Source organism: Bolinopsis microptera, chromosome 7 (assembly GCF_026151205.1).
Source record: "Bolinopsis microptera isolate Bmic1 chromosome 7, MBARI_Bmic_1.0, whole genome shotgun sequence".
In the NCBI taxonomy this organism is placed as follows: Eukaryota; Metazoa; Ctenophora; class Tentaculata; order Lobata; family Bolinopsidae; genus Bolinopsis; species Bolinopsis microptera.
Genome location: NC_087078.1, coordinates 7,498,617 through 7,523,358, shown reverse-complemented (window position 1 = coordinate 7,523,358; position 24,742 = coordinate 7,498,617). Strand labels below are relative to the sequence as shown.

The following is a 24,742-nucleotide window of genomic DNA, read 5'->3' as shown; positions in this document are numbered from 1 at the left end:
TATTGTAATTCGCACATTCTATGTTGCCCAGATTGGTTCATGCCACTGATTCAAGTTTTCAGCGCATTTTCTCGAATTTAACGCACCCGTTATTCTTTATTATATAGTAATACTAATACGTACTATTTGCGCGTTATTCTCTTTCATAATTTCACTTTTTTGGCAATTTAGAGACCCCTATTTTCTTCAATAATTGCGTTTACAGTTACACACATAACACCTATTATTAAGAGATAGGATTTCATTGACGTCATTTCGATACACCATCTCAGCTACTAATTTAATATAATATGTTTCATATTATTCAATATATTCCAAGCTCAGGGAGTAGTTCGAATCATGACGATACTGGAAACTTCTGGGGTTAACAAGCTATCGTTATGTATCATTTAATCATTTAATTATATAAGCAATAAGCATGAAGACCTTATAGTCTTCCGTAAAGGCTGCAATCACCTTCGAATTGCAGGTTGCAGGTTGCCGGTTGCAAGTCTAGGTTTTTTCTTTTATGTGAGGGGGAAAAGGTGCACGAGACCACATACTCCACGATGGCATGTCATACAATACAATACAATACAATACTAACGAGTGGAGTGTACATTCCATATACATAATAAATGAACTTGTATTTCTTGTTATTGGTTACAAGCTAGTCATTTGCTGGTTATATGATATAAAGGTCAGCTTTTGTTCATTCGGCCTAACCTAACAGATAGGGATTGTGGAGTGGTTGCTATTTTATGTGTTTTGCATAATTTAATATTTTTCCCAATGTAGCGATTACGATATTCGGAAAGAAAGATCACTTCCAATTTAAGCGGAGCTTTAAACTTTCGGAATTTTACTTTTGTGTTTTGTTAGCTGACATGTACCACCCCGACTCATTTAATTTTATATTCATTATGCCGCCGCACACATGAAACCGTACGTGCATGCAGAACTGCAGGATGATACGCGCCTCTCCCACTATTAACATTATCCTTGCACACGAGCCAAATGTCACGTACAAGCTACAATTATCACGAGTTAATATGTTAACACGTACGAGTTGATATGTACAGTTTCGCTAACTCGCTGTTTTTGGATTCCTAGAATAAAGAGTTACCTTACTAATGACGGTAAACGAATGATCATATTATCATTTCATTTGATCTCATTCGGGCGATTCTATTCTGTATTCAGGTTTATTATTATTATTACGTATTTTGCTTTTACATATTATTACTACGGCGGAAAATACTCGATTCCCAAAGGTTTGATAAAATTATTCATGATTTTGTCGTCTCTGTGTGTTGATAAGATACGTTGTTTTATTATAACGGTCTAGCAACGAATTCGTGATCCCTCTCTACACGTCATTGTTTTTTAAACAGAGAGAGAGAGAGAGAGAGAGAGAGAGAGAGAGAGAGAGAGAGAGAGAGAGAGAGAGAGAGAGAGAGAGAGAGAGAGAGAGAGAGAGAGAGAGAGAGAGAGAGAGAGAGAGAGAGAGAGAGAGAGAGAGAGAGAGAGAGAGAGAGAGAGAGAGAGAGAGAGAGAGAGAGAGAGAGAGAGAGAGAGAGAGAGAGAGAGAGAGAGAGAGAGAGAGAGAGAGAGAGAGAGAGAGAGAGAGAGAGAGAGAGAGAGAGAGAGAGAGAGAGAGAGAGAGAGAGAGAGAGAGAGAGAGAGAGAGAGAGAGAGAGAGAGAGAGAGAGAGAGAGAGAGAGAGAGAGAGAGAGAGAGAGAGAGAGAGAGAGAGAGAGAGAGAGAGAGAGAGAGAGAGAGAGAGAGAGAGAGAGAGAGAGAGAGAGAGAGAGAGAGAGAGAGAGAGAGAGAGAGAGAGAGAGAGAGAGAGAGAGAGAGAGAGAGAGAGAGAGAGAGAGAGAGAGAGAGAGAGAGAGAGAGAGAGAGAGAGAGAGAGAGAGAGAGAGGGAAAGCACCGGCTTAGTCAGGCCTATATAACAGCCCGTGCGTGATATCCGAGTTGTTCGTGACAATAAAATGGCCACGACCAGCCACATTACGCTAATTGTTTTACCCATGTGCGGTTCATTTCGTGATGCACATCTCGCAGTGGCTTGGGCAGCCCACGTGAGGCTACATACGCGCGATCATTGGCTGCGTAACGACCCACGTGACTGTATTTACAGGGACACGTGACAACTCAATGTTGCGACCTGCTATAATATATATGGCATGCTGAATCATTGAAGTTGCAAGTTTCTGCGAATCGCGTGCGTGACGTCCAGGATTTCTGGGAAATCATATTTTAGGCGAGAGTCACGCTCGCGGTAAGAATTTAATATAGCATATACATAGCTGTGTGCTCTGTAAGATTGCTCCTTATGTCTGCTTATATCCAAGAAGATTGTTGTACAGATTTGCTTACCCATTAGTCTTCTGCAGAATGTTTCTTTCCACTATTTTGCGGTTGATAATTAAATTTTGCCACAGTCTACAATTATCCGTATCTGTTTCTGACGTACTTGCATTGTTCTTTTATTCTTTTGATCTGCTGCTTCAAACGTGAGCACGGGACAGCAAATGTGCTGAGTGCTTGCTTTGCTGTTTGTAAGCGATAAACGAATGAGTCTTGGTAACCCGAGTAGATTGAAACTGTATGAGTGTAACACGAAATTAATGTTGAATGTTGAACACCAGAACAATTAATGGTTACGTCCCTATATCACGTATTCTGATGTCTTGATAATAATATGTATGCGTGGTTTACCTACCGAAAATGATATGGCTAATTCTCCAACTCGATTCTAAGTGTAAATACGGGCGGTACCTATAACAAGACCATCGAATTTATTGATACCCCGATCACTAGCCTGTACCAGCTATTCGTGATCTATAATTAGCTATGTTCGTATGTGATGTTCGTGATTAACACTGAGCCTTGAGGTACGTTGTGAATGTACCTGCCGCTACTACAAAGACAGTGACTATGGTGTGTTTTATCAGTTTGCCTCTTTTGTTTTGTAGTTTGTTTTGTAGTTAAGTGGATAAGTGAATGTTGTAAAGTACTCTGTCCCTTCGTTCCGTTTGTGAAGATGTCCTGTTCAATGTACGTGGTTTGCTGTAATGCTGCTATTAATGGGATAAACTGATGCCTCCGCTTTCCATTAAGATGTATAGTGTATTAAGAGTCTTATAAACAATACTTTAGTATGTAACTAGTCATTAGTACGTTAATCACGTACGAACTGCATCAGGAAATGATTAGATCTCTGATTAGTGTACTTTTAATAGCGGTTGTTAAAAGATGCGCTAACGTCAGGAGTTGTATCAAGTTTTAAACCAATCACAACACATTTATTGAGTGAATATGTAATGAGATGGTGTATATTTAATGGGCTCAGGCCTCTGTAGTCAGTTGAAACCTTTGCTACAGCCCAAACCTTGGCTACATCCCAAACCTTAACTACAGCCCAAACCTTGGCTACATCCCAAGCCCTAACTACAGCCCAAACTTGGCTACAGCCCAAACCTTGGCTACAGCCCAAACCTTGGCTACAGCCCAAACCCTAACTACAGCCCAAACTTGGCTACAGCCCAAACCTTGGCTACAGCCCAAACCTTGGCTACAGCCCAAACCTTGTCTACAGCACAAACCTTGGCTACAGCCCAAACCTTGGCTACAGCCCAAACCTTGGCTATAGCCCAAACCTTGGCTACAGCCCAAACCTTGGCTACAGCCCAAACCTTGGCTATAGCCCAAACCTTGGCTACATCCCAAACCCTAACTACAGCCCAAACTTGGCTACAGCCCAAACCTTGGCTACAGCCCAAACCTTGGCTACAGCCCAAACCCTAACTACAGCCCAAACCTTGTCTACAGCACAAACCTTGGCTACAGCACAAAACTTGGCTACAGCCCAAACTATTAATACTTAATAGGCAGTTCTATGTGCACCATAATTTGTTATTAATTTATCTATTTTGTCCTTCAAGTATGCCGCTAACTTTGTCAAAACGTTAAATAACGGTAAACTCGACATCACCTAAACTAAAGGGCTACTTAGGTTTGATTGAATGCGGGTTTATTGAATTAAACATTATTTAAAGTACTGAATTGTTAGATCGTAGTGCAGCTGCTGTTGGACCAGCTGACCCATGACAAAAGTTTACCATGAGAACTTCGTGTTTAGGCCTAACAAATGATAGAGTTACATACTACAGTCGCATATGTATACTTTTCTCAGACTTGATAATAATATTATCATATTATTATGATATACTCCTATTTATAGGTCCTGAATTTAAACATCAAGTTTTAAACATTAGTCCACGCCAGTTTATTAAGAAGAGATTATTATCCGAAGGGGGTACTCACGTTCCTAAGTTTAACATCAAATCATTTTTATCAATAAAAGAAAGGTTTCACTTTGGTGAAGCTCCGAATATCCAATCAAATCAAGAAGCTTAACTGCGAGGACTTTTATTTCCACATAATGATTTTTTTACTTTTTGATTCGTTATACTGTATACAAACAAGTTTAAGACTTGGAGGGGGATTATTTAAAACATATAAGTGATACGAAATTGTAAGACTTGGAGGGGATTATTTAAAACATATAATAAGTGATACGAAAAGTGTAAGACTGCATTTATTTGTTAGAATTTAGATTAAATCTATAAATTTAGGTTGAATATTGGTCAACTTCCGAATTTTTATAAAGAATCATTGAGATACCTAGATATTAAGACAATCTCTGTTTTTATTTCTGGACCGAAACATGCTGTCATTTGCCGATTAAATACGATTTTTTAACTTAGCAGATACATTTGTTTTTGGCAGTTCTACACACTTCAACTGCTCTGCTGAGTGTGAAAACTGCAATTGTAAGAAGGCACGTACTACAAAGCTATAACAACAATGTAACTTGTTGATACCGCAGTTCTCCCTTAGGTCAGAATGTAAATACTGATAGTTCGATAATATCCGGTTGTATGTAAACATTAAACTATTTCCACAACTAGCAGCCCCCATACCAGTCCCTACTCCCCACCCTGTCTCTATAATATATGAAGGACGCGTTTTAATTCTTATTGAAAAGCTCAGATAGACAACACAACGTATATCTATACCGTAATTCTCCCTTACCCTTAGACATATACAACGGTTTAGTAAAATGTACCGTCATATCACGTCTATTTATAAAGTTCTAAAATTGAGATCACTCTCAGTAATCAGTCTTGAAAAATATTCTGCGGAACCGGCAATCTCCCATTCGTGCGATGCGTTAAGCAGTATAGACTCTAGTAAGCTATCGCAAGAGCAGAGCATAGCTTTGGGTTTCACGTAAGCGGGATCTCAAGGGAATGCTATTGAATAGCACGATTTCATTAAGAGTATCTTATCTTCGGCTCTCTAAGGGTATTTCAGGGTTTCTAGAGAAGTAAAAATTCCAGATGAATCATAAATACCGATAGATTTGCCACTTATACCGCCGGAACTACCTACGTATTAATTTCATACCTGTAACTTTGCTGTTAAACGGTTCTACCGAAATTATCTCACATATATGTAGAACTACTGTAGTATTCTGGTTGAGCCCGCACATTAAAGTTGTAACAGAAAGCAAATTATCTTATATATACGAACTATATTGCACAATGCACATACTGGATATTAGTATACATTATGCACGTATTTATCAGCCATTAAATGGTAGCGGGGGGTTTCCAATGGTGAAAAGTGGTGAATGATTGATCCAAATTGTAAAACCTATACTTACTTCACCAAAACAATCATTCACAATTTTTCATCAAAACTGGTAACTTTTGGTGAACATGGCGAGTAAGGTACATCAAAACTAGTAACTTTTAGTGAACTTGGCGAGTAAGATGCATCGAAACTGAGCTCTTGGTATTGTCGTACAGTACCAGAACACACAATTAATATTTCAATTTGATATTTCGAATTTTTTAAATGAAAATGGTGAAAAATTGTGAATGATTTTTATGGTGAATCGAGTTTCCAAGTTGTAAAATTTCACCATTGGAAACCCCCCATGGTAGCTGCAGCACTACAAAGCATACAGAATTATTTTATTCCAAAATTCAAATAATTTTACATCAATGTATAACAATCACATTTACAAGACCGAAATATCTATATCATGTATATAATGTATATCATAATAATGAGGTAACAACATGATTTATGAAGGCTAGGGAAATATTCACGAAACTCATCCTGACGGACACAAACATAATCAATGTCTGCATTCCACTGAAGTAGAAGATTTGTTCTATAAAAGGCTCTGTTTCCTCATTGCTCCAGCCTCAACAACAATAATAAAGTCAGGTAGAAAAATACATACTAAAACTTAGAGCCACTATTAAATGCAGCTTTGGTTGGTTGGTCTCGATCACGTGATATGACAATATAAGGAGTTGGTTGGTTATAGAACCCGTCCCCATAATATCTCGTATCGGAAAATGATCCAACTCAATTCTCTGCGTAAATGCGGGTGGTACTTGCAAGGGTAATGCAGGTTACAAGATTATTGCAGCTTTGTGATACTAGTAACAGGAGATTACTGCACCTCAATATTGAATATTAATCAGTTGATAATTGATAAGCGATAGCACAGCGACCACCTTGAGACCGGGAGTGGTCACCAGCTTTAAAAGTAATGAGCTCCGAAATAAAATGACCACCAGATCAGAGGATCTGCTGATCAGTTGAGATCCATGCCTCATTTACTTGGCAAATTCTAATTTCTGGACGTGGTGTTTTTTGTGACAAATTTAATGCAACTAACGATTGATATTTACAATAATTAGCGCTGCACGCCCCTAACCGAGTTAAAGCATAAATATGTGACATGAATACCTTATAACGAGCATTTGCTCTCACGTCACGTTTATTTTTCCGTTTCCGTCTTTACCGGGAGAAATGATCAGATTATCTTAATTGTTTCGCAACTTATATTACGGATTCTTGGTTTGTAAAACCCCACGTACTTCTTGTAGGCTCTAAAGACACCGCAGTTATTGTTATCAGAAGTAAATTGAAGCCTTTTGATAGGCATTGTATCGGATCTATTTAGATTGTATATTTTGAAGGATTTTATTGAATTTTAATTGTTTGGCTGCTGCTGCTTTTCTCTTTAAATTAGGTATTCATTGTTCGTACTACATTTCTTCTATTTAGAAGATATCCGCCACACTGTTCCTCTGCCTCAATTAGTTTATTTATGAACATGATTCTTGTGCCAATTACCCACTTCTGCCTCTCCTGATGATCGTGCAGCTTGACAAACCACGTACTGTAAGTACTGGCGTACGTGATGTTGTGTACTGTACGACGTACGTACAGACGTACGTGATGTTGTGTACTGTACGTACTGACGTACGTGATGCTGTGTACTGCCTGCCTCTGGCAATTTCATGGAAATAGTTTCCTGCTTTATCAAAGGTTCACACAAACAGTGAAGTTTGAGTTTGTCTAAATTGTTTAAATACCTAACAATGTTATGACATTTTCACGTGGTATCCAGAATGTGACTTTTACAGTTCTGACTAGCTTGTGGGAATCAAAATTATTTGCCACAGAAGCGATCAGCAGCATGATTAATATTGATTCATTGAACCACAATTGTATACATATACATCTGCACCCGGTGAGACATCTCCTTATGCAGTAATGTTATGCAGTACTAAATGGAGCACCGTTTGGAAACTTCCAAGGTGCAACGGAATATTCCGACGATTTCAGTTCTTGAGAAAAATGAGGTATGCAGCGGTGCATGACTCTCGATAAAACTCTCCATTTGGATACGGACCGTAGGCGTTTGATTATCGAGTTCAAGCATTTTGTAGTTTGTGGGGTTTTGGTTTTGTTGACAGTCCGGTAAGTCACGCATAATCGGGGTTTCTGGTCAGGTGACCGGGGTTTCTGGTCAGGTGACCGGGGTTTCTGGTCAGGTGACCGGGGTTTCTGGTCCGGTGACTGGGGTTTCTGGTCAGGTGACCGCGACCGGGGTTTCTGGTCAGGTGACTGGGGTTTCTGGTCAGGTGACCGGGGTTTCTGGTCCGGTGACTGGGGTTTCTGGTCCGGTGACTGGGGTTTCTGGTCAGGTGACCGCGACCGGGATTTCTGGTCAGGTTACTGGAGTTTCTGGTCAGGTGACCGGGGTTTCTGGTCAGGTGACTGGGGTTTCTGGTCCGGTGACTGGGGTTTCTGGTCAGGTGACCGGGGTTTCTTGTCAGGTGATTTAGCACGCTCGCGTGTTTTATGGGAATTCGACGTATTTTCGAACGCTGATTCCGAATCACCCCACATGACATAAGGTTAAAATGCTCCCCCGGCGAGATATCGACGAAAAACCGTCTCGATCACATGATATGACCATATAAGGAAGTTGGTCTGATTTCTCGTTAGGGTTTAGGGTTTCGAATAGTTATTCAGGGCCAACTAGAGAACGTGTTAAGAAAGTCACGTGAGAGTCGAGTGTAGAGTGATTGGACGTGACCATTCTCACCAGTATGTGAAGGTGCGCTCCGAGTACGTGACCATTCTCATTGGTATGTCAAGGTGCGCTCCGAGTACGTGACCGTTCTCATTGATATGCCAAGGTGCACTCCGAGGACGTGACCATCCTCACCAGTATGTGAAGGTGCGCTCCGAGGACGTGACCATTCTCACCGGTATGTGAAGGTGCACTCCGAGGACGTGACCATTTTCACCGATAAGTAAAGGGAGTTATATAATCAACCGGAGCATTAAATTCCTTAGAAAACCTGACTGTCAAATGGGGTTTTGTGGTGCGTGACTCAGCTCGCTCTATATTTTGTATGTGACGTGGAATTTAATGAGATTTTACAGGGTTTCTCCAGGGTTACGTGTCTGCTGTATTTTGTGTATTTTGTAGCCTTGTCAACGCTGCTCGTATGTCGAATCAAAGTTATTGTACCGCTGTGCAAACCTTCTGAACTTTAAAAGATTTTGACAAAGTTGCTTGTATTTTGGTAGATTTAAAGTTTAGCCGAGTTTGGTTTACTGTTTAATCCTTCTCAAATCTTCTGGGATGTTCTCGAACCTTCTTCAACGTACTCAAATCTTCTCTGACGTTTTTATAATGTTCTTGTTGTCCTACAATTATTATTTTATCATTTAAAATGAGTCTCAATATGATATTACATACATTTATCCTAAGTAATAATCTCAGAATGGTGTCTGTCTGTGTGTGCGCGAGTAATTTCCGAGCGGCTTAATCAAGAAAACGGTTAGAGTTACGGGACTGGTTTTTTCGGCCGAGACTGTAGAGAGAATTCATACTTTCATACGACAATGTTATGCGTGTATTCAAAATAATAGGCGGGTTTATACTTTTGCATTTCAACTGCGATAGTGAAGTTCCGGCCGTAGGCACGGGGTACACTAGTAATATAATAATCATATATATTATGTATATGTATTGAAACAATATCAATGAATATAATGATTTATCTTTCACACTAAGTATAAAACTTTAATTAATTTTCACTATCTTAATTAGTTTATTACAATAATCAATTTTCTCATTTCTCCACTCTTGCTTATTTTTAATTGCAGATTAATAATAATCTTTACATACTATCAAGGTGGTAAACGGTCACTTCGGTACATTCAAAGGACCACTGGGTACATAAATTTTTAAAGTTCGTATTGAAAAATAATCCGATTAGGCGAACCTGAGAACATCCCTTTCGTGGATGATCTAATTTTCTGGCCTTACGTCTTTCGTCGGGGACAAGGTCACGTTCGAGTCTGCAAAATTCTGATAGATATTTTTTGATTCTATAATTTGCTAGTGTAACCCGGCCTACGATCAGGATTTCACTGTTGCAGTTTAAAATATATTTGCATATCAATATGTTATTGTAATGTGATTTTGAGAGTCAGGACAGATCGTTACGTGACACCTGTCGATCTGTCCTGACATAGCAAAGCACGTAGTATTCATAATATTCTTATTTATGTTTTATTACATTCATATTATGTTTTATTTCGCCCGCTAGGCTCCGTGGATATGTTCTCTTCCTGAATAACGTTTTCTACGGAATATTTCTACAGGCTCCCTAATTTTCTGATGAGTCGTTAAGGGTTATCCTTATTTATTCTTTAAATAACAATTTATAGATATATTCCGTTTATGAGTAATTTTACTATCAACATGAGACGGTTGCCGCTAAGTCAGTTTTGCATTAGATTACATAATCGGTTGTTTTATTGAGTTTATAGTCTGTAGTTATTATTAAAGTTTCTATTATGACGCACTTATGACGCATTTTTCGTTTTACCCCATACCCCAATCATCTTCCTCTACTTTTAGCGCCTTTTTTCAGATTCAACCGGTTTTTAAAGTAGTACTTGTGTTGTATTACGTCATATAATCGATTGTTTTCTCTAGTAAGTAGCTGGTTCTTTAAGTTTCAATCGTAAAGTTTTTATTTTTTATTTTACTCCACGCAAGATAATATAATACGACTTGATTTCGAGCATCTTTTTCAATGGGGCTAGCTTTCAGTAAGAAGTTTCAGATTTTGTGCGTGAGGTCGACTTCGTGACGAGCGGTGAGGCTAAATTAAGCTGTTCGCACGACTGCGTACGTGATCCTAGTTCGTCCGTGAGGAAACTGTGGTCACGCTCTTCTTTCTCCTTACTTAACAACGTTATCCAGTCTCCGGTGTTTTTATATACACTAGTGAAGATTTCCGCTTGTTTGGTGTTGAGATATATAATATATATATTATATATACTTATATACTTATTTGCGCTAAACGCTCACAACATCCAGGTTCTTCATGTTTGCTTTTGGTGCTCTTTATTATAAAGTTTGTGACTTTATATATATTTCTTCTGTATTCACTTTAAATACGAACTGAAAAGGTCGTAGCCGACTTGTGGGCGAGCTACAAGTAAATATGGATGATTAAATTGCTTCTGCTTCTAACCCTTTATTGCTAAAGTTTTAAAATCATGATTTGTATGTGATGTTTGTACCCTGCTGAATATGCAGTGTCTTGCATAAAACTTACACAATACGCAACCAGGGACAAAGCAGTAAAGTTGAACCATTAGCAAAAAATTTTGAGTTCTTGCAAAACATTACCATATCATTAAGTACGTAATACTCCAATTCCATCCTACTCTCCATTTATTCCAGTAATTTCGAGTTTCCTTGATAGACCATAGGGAAAACGGCGACGATTTTCGCCATGATTTTTTTCCGCCATTTATATAAAAAGAGAAACGAAAATTAATCATTTATGCAACCTTTGATCAGATCGACAACATATCAAAGTTGTATCATATCACAATTAGATCAGATCTCCTCAGTTAACAACCATCTTCAGATACTGACCTTCAAATTATTCATAATATTTTTCATTTAATCTACAACCCGTTTCCTCAACTAGAATAATGTAATATACTGCCGCTGTTGCTATGGGACACAATATTAAACACGTTGATCAGCTCCCCATCTCTTAAACACAGTGTTTAAAAACTCGCTCTGTTTACAATTTATTGCCACCATCGTCTTTACTTTTCATGGATCATTTTGGTTTTACTGGATGTAGCAAAATACAGTATTTAAATGGAGATTTACGGAATACAGTTTTGTTGTATTTAATATGGTTTATTCTGTGGATGGTTAAAGTTTAATGAAAATGCTCATTTTTATGTAATTGTCATTAACTGGTTTTGCAGATGGTACATGGTTAATGGTATATATGACTTATACTGCATTTACATTATACATTTTACATATAGAGCTGGTCCGCCCTGATCGATGTTATTTTAGAGCATTTTGTCCAGAAGTGAAACAAATTCTTCAGAATATGGATCTAGAATGTGGACTATCCACACCTGGTTAAAATGATCTCACGCCATCACACAATACTCAACAAATGTAATAGATTGTTTAGTGTTGTGGTTAGTTTAAAACTAATGGTGCGTGTCAGATCCCATCTTTTCAATTTACCCTGCTCAATAAATATCTGGTTATTTCCTTTCAAACGTCACGTATTTTTGTACTGCTGGACACGATTAGACAGGATGTGACCCGGAACTCTAGGCAGTATCGAGATAGCCCGACCACTGGTCCGCGGACCACTGTCTGCGGACCACTGTCTGCGGACCACTGTCCGCGGACCACTGTCTACCAGATCAAATTACTGTATAATAACAGTACTCTAAAGTGCACGTGCAGGAATGTCAGTCCACGTGCCGGAATGGCAGTATGCTGGAATGACAGCGTGTACGTGTGGTAGTTGGTACGTTTTTCTGCGGTATATGTACGTGTTTTTGTCGCGGAGGAATGTGTTAACCTGTTGTTAGCCACGTAGTTATTATTGACTAAATTTAGTTTATTGTAGTTCAACTGTTCAGTGCTGCTTGTACATGATCTTCAAACATCCCTCAAGATAGAATGCTGATAATTTTCACTTCCGGCTATTCAGGTTTTTTTTGCGGTCTGTTTCATGTTATTCATTTCACGTTTTGGAGAGTAGTCGGTGCGTAGTTAACTGTAAACTTTTTTGTATCACGAATGACAGTCAGTTTTTAGTTAAGTTTTATTACGTGCTCTCATCGTAGATATTTTAAATTTTATGTACTTTATTATAAGAAAGCCGGCGCAGACAATCTATTATAATATAATATTTTATCCATTATAAGAATTCTGGTTTGCTCGGTAAATACATTGCTCGGTTAATTCAATCCTCGGTTAATTCAATCCCCGATAATGTTCTCCGAAATTTACTGTTCCTCAGAAATTCAAAAATCTACGACTTTAGTTTATGCCTTATGAGAATTGTCTCTGTAAGAGACTACACTAAGGTAGTAGCAACCGCTAAGTGGGTCTGCGTACAGGGCTACCAATCGAGTTTCAGCTCTCCGGGTAATTCCGGGTAAACAGGTTTTTAAACTCAAAAGGCCAACAACAATAATAATAACCGTTTAGTGCGGTTCCTGTGGCAGTGGAGAGGATGTTATCAGGAGAGATTTTTCTCACCCTCTGTATCTCCGCAGAAATGCAGCTTAGTCGTTTCCCTCGTGCTGTTGCGATGCTGACCTTCGTGGGTGTTCCCTCACTCTTTAACTCTCTCTCTCTCTTACTCTAGTTCTGCCTCTCTCCCGCGCTATAGTAAGGGGAAAAGTGGTCGATTTAAGGGTTCCGTTGGATTGAAATGTTCACAAGGATTACTCAACGGAATATGGTAGTTAGGACCCCTAATTTTAGTGGTTATTTCAATTTGTTATATTGTTACCTCCAATTTTTGTTTGTTGCAACGTACGAGTTGCATCGATTGCATTTTGTTGTAATAGTTTGTTATATTATGTTTTAATAGTTTCGTTACAATATGTTTCTAATAGTTACAATATTTGGTGCACCAAAATGTTAATGGCAAAATCTAGACTTTCAAAGTATACCAAAATAAAAGTTCTGTAGCAACATATATATGTTACAACACTTTTTGGTAGTACAGTCAGTTTGATTAGCCTCAGGAACTATTAATATTGACCGAACTTAACATCTGTAGGCTATTTTAACAAAGTTTTTCAAAGGGTACTTAGTTAGTTTTAAAATTATACGCAAAGCTTGTATGAATGCAAATATCACGAAGTCATTCAAGTGTGAAGGAATCACAGTTCAAACAGACACCACGTACACCACCACGGATACCACATACTAGTAAATCAGACCACGTACACCACCACGGATACCACATACTAGTAAATCAGACCACGGACACCACCACGGATACCACATACTAGTAAATCAGACCACGGACACCACCACGGATACCACATACTAGTAAATCAGACCACGGACACCACGTACCAGTAAATCAGACCACGTACTTACAAAGATGAACAATCAGTATATTGTTGAATATTGGTGTAGCATGATTTAATAATTACATTTTGCGCCTTTAAGAAGATAAAAGACCATTTTATTCATCGCAGCCAGCTTGAGCTAGTTCCACTACCTCCGAATATGTATTAAGTGCTTTATTTTTCTGAGAACCGCTCTGACATTCACATATGCACCGTTTTCTTAATCCTTGATTAGTTATTTTCAAATAGAATATTTAATCAGGATAGTAAAAGGCTATTTTTCGTTCTGATATGTTATTTAATATCCAGTCTTACTGCTTGTACATCCTGGAATATAAACATGACTCAGGATCCCTCAAGATATAATGTACATGTTTTCCTCGTCTGGTCAGTCGTGATTTTTTATGTAATTTGGTTTAATAAGTCAAAGTGCACGCTTATTCACGTTTTAAGAAGTAGTAGGTGTATAATTTTGGCGGCATGCACTTCTGAGGAAAGAGGTCTGATGCATACTAAGTTGCTAGTTTAAAGTTTTGTACGTGATTTTGATTAATGGGTCTAAGATTTGTTCAACGTTTGAATTTCGAAACGTGATGTTATTTAATATTCATGCGATACATTAATTATTCGTATTTGACTCTTATACGATATAAAGAATAATCAAATTTTCGGTGCTAACATCACTATTATTGCAGAATGAATAACTGATGGAGGTCCTACAACCCATGCTTTCCATACCCAACTCCCTCGAAAAGTTTGTTTCTCCGAATGAGGCCTTTGTCCCGCCCCCGTTGCCATTACAACAAGAACAACCCCTCTCCAAAGAACGTCATCGGTCTCGTTCCTTCAGACTAAACCTAGCTGCCCTGATTGAAGAGATCCGGGGAATAATAGATAGTCCTGAAGTGCCAGCCACTGGACTCTGCAAGAACAAGGTTCTTTCGTTCGGGGTCAAGTACATTGTGCTGAAGGATATATTAAATAGCATCCCTAAAGAAGATGTTGTGTTGAACACCGTGAACACCTCCGCTTTAGATCATGACACGAGGTGTTTCATTGCCTTCGATTCCTCCCTTGAGATTTACTACACTTCCAAAAACATTGCTCAAATATTTACTGAACCCCAGAGTTATGCCATGAAGAGTAACCTTAAGAGATACCTTTCCTCTTCCGCCAGTAAAACACTCATGGAAAAGTGCTCAGCGGGCAGGGAGAAGGTCACTCTCATGCTCGATCTAAAGAGAGCTACGAGGAGTAAGAAAATTTACCTGCGGTGTAAGAAATACTGCTTAAAGACCAGAACGGTCTGGATTGGCTCATGTGAGATGTGCTCTGTTTCCATTTCCAAGATGACAAAGTACACGGACAATTTCTTTCTGGACACTCACTGGTCACTTTATGACCTCCTCTTGGAAAGTGACCAAAATCTAAGAGACCACAACTGCAAAAGACTGGGAGCAATCAAACTGATCGGACTTCTGAACGGTTACTTCACTGTCGATCTTGACTTGGCAGACCGCGGTATCCTCTGCAAAGGTATCACAATCTACTCTGACGACAATTTCCCTGTCTACTTCTGCGGTTCTATCTTCTCCTTCAACAAACACGACTCCAACAACACCATCTCCCTGCAGCAGAGCCTGGCTAAACAAATCAGCAATCCCTACCCTCTGGGTTTCAGCATCGACAAACACCAGAGGTACATGGAGTTCACCAAGATCTTCTGCAACTACGTCCGGCTGAAGCGTGGGAACAACCGTCAGATTGAGCAGTATCTGAACCTGCTGCTGGATCCTCAGAACGCCAATAAGCTGTTGTACGAGGTGACAAACTCAGAGAACACCCTGGTCCTAGAGTTCCTGGAGCACTGCTTTGAGGAGCTCTACGAGATTCACAAGACGGATCCAGCGCTGTGGAAACGTCTCCAGGGAGCCAAGTGGTACACTGTGGGTGACATCATCATCACCAGTGTCACCAGTGTAAAGCAGGAAGAGCATATATCTGTTACTTAGCATCTTGTTTTGTCCGGCCATTTGTGTGTCAAAAATACGATGTTATTTGTGTTTTTAGATGTTGGAAGTTGTTCAAGCCAAAATGTTGTTCATGTTGCCAGTGTAACTAGATGGAAACCGAATGTGAAACACAGATGTTTTTACACCTCTATTTCATCCAATCGAGGTTAATTTATTGTTGATTGTATCTGTCAGCCAACATTCGAGTCAATACATATTACATTATTGTTGAATGTTGGCTGTTCAGATGTTAAGAATAAAAACAGATGTGTTACACATCGTAACCTTCATCTTGTCTTGTGTAATGTAATGGTCAGAGTATCAGGGCGTTATACCAAATCTTAATACTTGACGAATGTTTAATATTTCTAATTAATTAAATAATTGAATAATTTTGGCGGGATTATCGATCTGGCGACCTATGTCAAATTAAATTCTCCCTTATATTAAAAACTACAATCCCGTTAGAATTAAGTAATTGATGCTATATTATACAATATGTTGGGAGATGTGAAGGCTTCCTTAGGAGCTTGGCTATAAATTTAATTGTTACCTTAGTTTCAAATAATAGCTTTGACCGAATTTGGCTGATTTTTAAAACGCCATATCTGAGTTCGCCAACGAAGTTAATTTCTTACGTTAACATGGTTCAACACGCCATATTTAAGTTTAATTCCAACTGTTGATTGGTCCGTTGGACAAAAAAATATATTATACAGTCTTGACTAAACGGGACGGGAACTAAACTAGTGGAAGAATAGCGAATTTAACACTAATATCACATTCATCATCATATATTAAATGTGTTAATAAAGCGTCTTCGGATGAAAAAAATCGATCCATCCCCGTTTATCCGAGATTGAAAAGTATGAAGGAATGTTGGATTTAATAAAAAAAGGAATGGAAACCAGTCCAGGAAAAAAATATTGACATGAAGTCAGTATTATTTATACAGGTATTGCTGTACGATGAAAGATGTGTGTCCATTTTTGTTTGGAATATTATTATTTTCACGTTATTTTATCAGAGGTGAAAATCAAATTACATTTTTAAGGTTGGAGATCTTAAAATTGTTGGATACAGTAGCTATGTAATCTTTCGGTGAATTCACGAAGATCTGAATTCCGCACAGATCTATGTTTTCAGTCATTTGTCATATTTGAGCTGACCATGCTATTACCGCTAAATTTTAGTGTTTTCGCATAACCAGCATACAAACTTTGATGAGTGATCTAAATGGACGAGATATTTTTCCATGCTGAGATAAGTGTATGAGAGAATGCATAGCAGTACTTGTATCAAAATTTGAAAATTTTATAGAATATTCTATGATTTCACTTTAGGAAAGTTTTCTTTCAAAAGTATCATATATTGGTTTATTGATTTTATGTTGTTGTACCTATCACAAGTAAGCTTCCGTATCAGCTTCCTGTCACGGATCAGTCGTATTTGGGGGACTCATTTGACCAAGTTGAGGGGGTCGTCATTAAACAATCATATCATGACGTCCCCAAACTTTGTTAGTGTCTCAAAGATTGACCTGTGGCCAGACTTGGTAACGGTTGTCAGCTTCAGTATTTGCTTGTACCTGCTTGTAATTGCTTGTACGTGTTTGTACGTGCTTGCAATTGCCTGTGTTTGCTTGTACCTGCTTGTACATGCTTATAGTTGTACTTGCTTGTGATATCCAGGAAAGGTGTTCGGACGAGTTTGGACACAACCTGGGGTACATAATGTGACACGATTCCATTACATTAATTTATAATTACTTTAGTTAGCTGGGGTTCGGGTATTCCGTTTTCGGTTGTACTGGAAAATGAAGCGTGGTTTTTAAATAAATAGAAATGTTAGGAAAATATAATTGTTCAATGGTTTATTTAATTGATTAGCAGCTCTTTTTTTGTGTGTCGCTTATGCACAAAAGCAAAGATCTTTAACATTGAACAAATTTAAATTAATTTGGAATTTTTGAATATCTTACGTTGAGTTGGTAGTATTAATATTATGAAGACAAAATAAACGAATGTTTGACCACGGCTTGTTGTTAGAACGGTGATATATTTAATTTATTGCATTTATCGAGCATGGTCAACAATTGGTTAACAGTCATTAAGTTGTAAATAGTAGGTGGACGACTTTGCCTGCGTGTTTTAAACGTTAATAGGTTGGTTGTTGTTAAAATTAATAGTTGTGCATTTTTGTGATAATAGTTTGCCACGTCTCTCATTTAGGAAAAAGGTACCACAGAATTTTATGGGGTGTGATGCTATAAAACGTCCCCAAAACACCTTTCCTAAATTACGAGACGTGGCATGGGATTTCCTTTGTGGCACTGTGTAGCATTGGCAGTTTGATATTGTCGCTCACCTTCGGCTACAGCTTCGGCTATTACCAGAAACTTAATCTTTTGCATGCAATTTGTATTTAGCGTATATTCAGAAGCAGACCCTCAGTATGAGTAAAACGCTATTATTTTGAAGAATCGTTCATATATTGCTTACGTAATATGTGAACAAACCTTTAAGTTAGTTAGATATTAATATTATAGTCACTTAATAATTTGTGTAATGGGTGTACTCAATAAAATACGAATTAAATTGGTTAGAATATGTGTTTTAATTTACCCCACCGGAAGAACCAAATATGTTTATAAAATAATTCACAGTCTTGAAGTTTTGAAATTTTAGCTATACTTTTAGTTTTATAATACGCAATAACCATAGCAGGATTAAATGAGGTCACATTTGTATAAAATGTTACCATAATTTTACAGTACATCCTAATAAGATACAATTTTCAGTTAGAAAAGACAAAAAATATGCATATAATATAATATATATTTGGACAATTTCAGAGTTCGAAGGGTTTAGCACAACAGCAGAATCTGTTGTACTCGGTTTTCTCGTTGTTCAAGATAGCAACATCCTCAGCTGCAACTTCGTTATGGTTGATATCTACGTTCCCGCCTTGTTCACACTCGTAGTTGTAAAAGTGTCCCATATATAATATTTGAAATTTTGAGAATTTTGATATCTGGACTGGTTGTAACACAAATATAATCGATTGGCAAAGAAAATTAGTGGAAAATATAGTGGAGTGCTCTTTCATAAATGTTTTTATAGACATTTAAAACCGTTTTAATGTATCGTGAACACCCTGTACTTAGTGTAGAATGCTGCCTTTCCAGTCAAGCCAGCAATTGCGACCTCGCCGCAAGGACAAAAGAAAATCACGATTATTTAGGCCAAAAATCGCGGCGCAGCGACATGCCAAACTAGGAAAAATCGTGGCGAAAATCGCGGCGAAAGATAATGTATATGCAGAGCAAAGTTAGATGGCATATATGTGTTGACTGTCTTGTTAGTCTAGTTAGATTAGCTATAAATACTGAGCAGAGATTGCTTTTAGATCAGCCCTTCCAGACGATCTCTAAAGTTCCTCCAGCTCGCCAGACCTCGCCATAACGGAACTCGATGTAACACTTCGAAATTCGAATCTGTACTCATATGCATAATTATATTAGTTTTACATTATATAGTTATAACTTGTGTTAATAATTTACCATACTACACGTAATCAAACAAATTAACCCTGTTTACAATGAGATAACATCACGTGATCGAATCATGTGTTTTGATAACAAAGCTAGAGACTAAGGGGTAAGGAGCACACTGCTTTTCATGTGTTTTATAGACTGACCATGAGTTCCTTTTCACAAATTGTACTACTAGTCTTAACTATAATTCTAGAGATTATATTTTTTGGGGACTGAGGGCTCATCGACAGACACTCCTGTTAAAGGACAAAAGAAAATCGCGATTGCTTAGGCCAAAAATCGAGGCACCGCGACAAGCCAAACTAGGCGAAATCGTGGCGAAAGATAATGTATTTGCAGAGCTAAGTTAGAATAAGATGTCATAAATTCGTTAACTAGCTCGTTAGAGTCGGATTGAAAGGAGAATGCGCAAATTTATTTCTCAGATTTAAAGAAAAATGCGCAAATTTATTTCTCAGATTTAAAGAAAAATGCGCAATTTGTCGCGGAGAACTGAAAAATAGCGATTTGTCGCGGAGAATGGGAAAAATCGCGATTCCGCACGTGCTGCGATTTCCTTTTGACCTTGGACTCGACCTCGGCCTTGCACTTGCAGTCGGGTCTATCGGTTAGCTTACATTGGTCAGAACATTTCGCAGTTCGCTCCGTTTTCTTTGGCGATAACAGAGTTGGACCTCTGCCTCCTTCAGGGGTGCTTCCTCGGCAGGCAGCGGCACCTGTCATTGGCCATATGGAGAGCTTGCCAGCCAAGATCGATATCCTTCTGTGCTTGTGCTGCTTTCATGCTGTTAATCATTCCAACTAACTCAGCGATAGAGGCTTCTAGTTCTTCCAGACCTCCATTTGTATCATCTGCAAATTTAGTCTGTAATATATAATATTATACTAGCCTCCAATGTTGCGATCTCTCTTTTCAGGGCTGTCAGCCACCTCCTAAGGTCACGGAGACTAGGGATAAGAACAAAGCAGCTGTGAGCATCCTGATGAAAGTTCAGTAGATTAATCAAGATTAATTAATAAATTGAGGAGAATAGATTGTGCTATTTATAAGTACAATTTTTCTTCTCTGCTAATAGTAATAAAGCAGCAACTTATAAATTATGACAACGAGAAAGAGCGAAACGTTACTGAAAAACGTGTCCAAAATACGTCTATAAAGATGGTTTTTTTTTATTAAAACTTAACAATAACGCTAACAGCCAGTGGAGTAACGAAGGGCCCAGTTCTGCCGGGGGGGGGGGCGCCATTTCGTAATTTTGAATGTGGGACAATTTTGAAAATCTTAACTTTTTTAAGTCTAAAAGTACTAGTAAGATTACGCGTTTTGCAGACACACTTTTTTAGATAAGAGATTTCACCATCGTATCCTCTAAAATCACCTAATTTGTTCAATTTTACATTTCTAAGGCTTATAATACTAAGACTAACTCTAAGAGGTGGAGGGGGCTATAGAAATAGTACTTCATTCGGTTTTGCAGCCAAATGAAACGGTTTAATTTGTTTGCCTACATAGTAAATACCCTAATAACCACTCACCCCAACCCTAACCACAATGTCATTGTCATCTTCCTAAACATGCAAATAGCCCTAAAAAACAATCGAATCCGTGTTTCATCATTCCGTCAAAATTACATTTATTGAAAGTCTGGATGATTGAGTGGGCTGTGGGTGTTCCTCTAAACAAACTCTTCTCCATGATGCTTGTTGTAGAAACTATACTCTCATAAAGCTTATGATGCTCTCATAAAATAAAGTACACAAATCCAGTCCGTGTTTCACGGAGAGGGGGACCACCAGCCCGGACACCAGCCTGGACACCAGCCCGGACACCAGCCTGGACACCAGCCCGGACACCAGCCCGGACACCAGCCCGGACACCAGCCCGGACACCCGGACACCAGCCCAGACACCAGCCCGACATCAGCCCAGACACCAGCCCGGACACCAGCCCAGACACCAGCCCGGACACCAGCCCGGACACCAGCCCGGACACCAGCCCGGACACCAGCCTGGACACCAGCCCTGTCACCAGCCTGGACACCAGCCCTGTCACCAGCCTGGACACCAGCCCTGTCACCAGCCTGGACACCAGCCCTGTCACCAGCCTGGACACCAGCCCTGACACCAGCCCGGACACCAGCCCTGACACCAGCCCGGACACCAGCCTGGACACCAGCCCGGACACCAGCCTGGACACCAGCCCGGACACCAGCCTGGACACCAGCCCGGACACCAGCCTGGACACCAGCCTGGACACCAGCCCGGACACCAGCCTGGACACCAGCCCGGACACCAGCCTGGACACCAGCCCGGACACCAGCCTGGACACCAGCCCGGACACCAGCCTGGACACCAGCCTGGACACCAGCCTGGACACCAGCCCGGACACCAGCCTGGACACCAGCCTGGACACCAGCCCGGACACCAGCCCGGACACCAGCCCGGACACCAGCCTGGACATCAGCCCAGACACCAGCCTGGACATCAGCCCAGACATCAGCCCGGACATCAGCCTGGACACCAGCCCGGACACCAGCCTGGACACCAGCCCGGACACCAGCCTGGACACCAGCCCGGACACCAGCCTGGACACCAGCCTGGACACCAGCCCGGACACCAGCCCGGACACCAGCCCGGACACCAGCCCGGACACCAGCCCGGACACCAGCCCGGACACCAGCCCGGACACCAGCCCGGACACCTGAGAAAGCCATTGTTTTGATGCAACTGTGTCCGGCTACAATCGAGAGGCAAAGTATATTATGTATGCCTTGTGGGTTAATAACCTACCAAGACGAGCGTCGAATTGAAACAAATAATTATATTTTATGAGTTAAATGTATACCTCACAATCAAGGTCAAAAGGAAATCGCTGCACGTGCGGTATCGCGATTTTTCCCATTCTCCGCGACAAATCGCTATTTTTTCAGTTCTCCGCGACAAATTGCGCATTTTTCTTTAAATCTGAGAAATAAATTTGCGCATTCTCCTTTCAATCCGACTCTAACGAGCTAGTTAACGAATTTAACTAGCTCGTTATAGTTAACATTATCTTTCGCCACGATTTTGCTTAGTTTGGCTTGTCGATTTTTGGCCTAAGTAATCGCGATTTTCTTTTGGCCTTGATCAGGAGTGTCTGCTTTATACTCGGACGATGAGCCCTCGGTCCCCACAAAATATAATCTCTAGAATTATAGTTAAGACTACTAGTACAATTTGGGAAAAGGAACTCATGGTCAGTCTATAAAACACATGAAAAGAAGTGTACTCCTTACCCCTTAGTCTCTAGCTTTGTTATCAAAACACGTGATTCAATCACGTGATATTATCTCATTGTAAACAGGGTTTATTTGTTTGATTACGTGTAGTATGTAAATTATTAACACAAGTTAACTAATAATGTTATGCATATGAGTACAGATTCGAATTTCGAAGTGGAACATCGAGTTCCGTTCTGGCGAGGTCTGGCGAGCTGGTAGGAACTTTCGAGATCGTTCCTACCAGCTAAAAGCAGTCTCTGCTAGTGCTCAGTTTTTATAGCTTATCTAACTAAACTAACGAGATAGTCAACGAATATGTGACATCTAACTTTGCTCTGCAAATACATTATCTTTCGCCGCGATTTTCGAGATTTTCGACACGATTTTGCCTAGTTTGGCATGTCGCGGTGCCGCGATTTTTGGCTTAAATAATCGCGATTTTCTTTTGTCCTTGCTCACAATATGTCGTGAAACAGGCTAGGGGTTCCAGATAACTTTCTTCCCGGTACCCCCAATTTTTTTCCATCGATGTGATCAACGTCTAGACGGCCTATAGAAAGTTTTTAAATTTCCCACTTCCAATTAAATGTCAGAGAATTTAACATTTTGCGTAAAGTTTTGAAATCGCCAAGCTACGATCCTTTAACAACTTTACCGTTACCAACTTGAAGTCTATTCAATCGGTTGTTTTCCACTTATATCATGCTGTTCGACTATATATTCATATATATTGTTAATTGTGTGAATTTAATCTTATTGGGAGCTCATTGAGATAATTGATCACTAAAAGTTGGCGTTTAACTGACCTCAGACTCCATTCTTCCATTGTGATTGTTAGCACAATTGGAGACTATTCACTATGTGGAGATACAATTAATATTACAAGAGGGCAAGAGGCTGAATCATGGCCCATGGGGTACATGAAGTGGTACTCAAGTTCGACACGTACCCTAGTTTGCCAGACCGGAACCGAGTGGCAAACATGAGAATTAAAATTTAACTGAAAAGTTTTAAAATTTCCTACCGCTGGTTGTATTGCTAGATGTCAGAAAATTAAAAAGTGTATCCGAAAAGGTTTGAAATTTCCAATTCCAACAAAGATAATTGTTTTACTTCAGTTAAATTTTCAAATTCCTGTTCCTCAGGGCCCACTTCTTGGAGGTGACGAGATGTGCGGAGTTCTCGAACTTAGAGTTGGAGCACCTTGTCAAGCTCATATCTCACGACGAACTTAAAGTCTCTTCCGAAATCGAGGTAAAACTTAGGCGAGGTAAAATTAAATTTAGGTACAGTAAAAACACGATATACAGTGGACTTTGGGGAAAAATAAAAATAAATATAGCTAGAGCAGAACTCAATGTAAGCTAACTGATGTAGTTCTTAGAATAGAGGGATATAGCTGAACTTTTGTGTCTCCAGTCTCAGCTCATTTCCCTGGTTTATATTGTTGCCAAAATGAATTTATTACCAGGTCGACTTATTTGGTTATTATCAAGCTCTCGGTCATAAAATAAATCTGAATTTTCATTAGGTGTAATTATAGATACATGACAGTATACACCGAACAACGGGTAACTGACAACTTCATCCAATTCGACCCAGTTCCCACACAGTTAACAGGGCACCTATACATCCACAATCCACATTCACAAGCATGTCTTCTCATTACTTCTAATGAACGGATACGGAGCTGCAGCTCAGGTGACGTCATAATCACGTGACCTTGTGCCCAATCAACTGCGGCACTGCCGAACAGAAGCCGCAGAATTAGGAGTACTACTAACTACTACCACTCATTTAATCCAGCATATCACGACAGGCCCTAGCGCGACTGCAGCGAGATTCTTGTCCGAGTTGTAATCGAGACCCTACTCTGTCTGATGTAGAGTTTTAAGTTCCATAACAACCAATATAATCAGACTCCTCTGGTAGGAACATGGATAACTTAGTCAGAATAAGTTTATTTCCTGTGATGTTGTATATGAAACTACTATACAGCTTTTATTTGCCCTCCTAGTCAAAATGTAACATAACACTCTAATCTCCATATCAATCGTCACATGATGTAATTAAAAACCTTACTTGAGTATGTTTT

General features: G+C 39.5%; 1 protein-coding gene across 1 annotated transcript in view; it reads left to right on the top strand.

Moving 5' to 3' along the window:
• Positions 1-24,742, top strand: part of LOC134818964 (kelch-like protein diablo) — a 56,092-nt gene that overhangs the window by 20,787 nt on the left and 10,563 nt on the right. Inside the window, exon 5 of the mRNA XM_063828706.1 lies at positions 23,793-23,901. Within this exon, the coding sequence (XP_063684776.1) occupies positions 23,793-23,901 (109 nt within the window). The remainder of the gene's footprint in view (positions 1-23,792; positions 23,902-24,742) is intronic.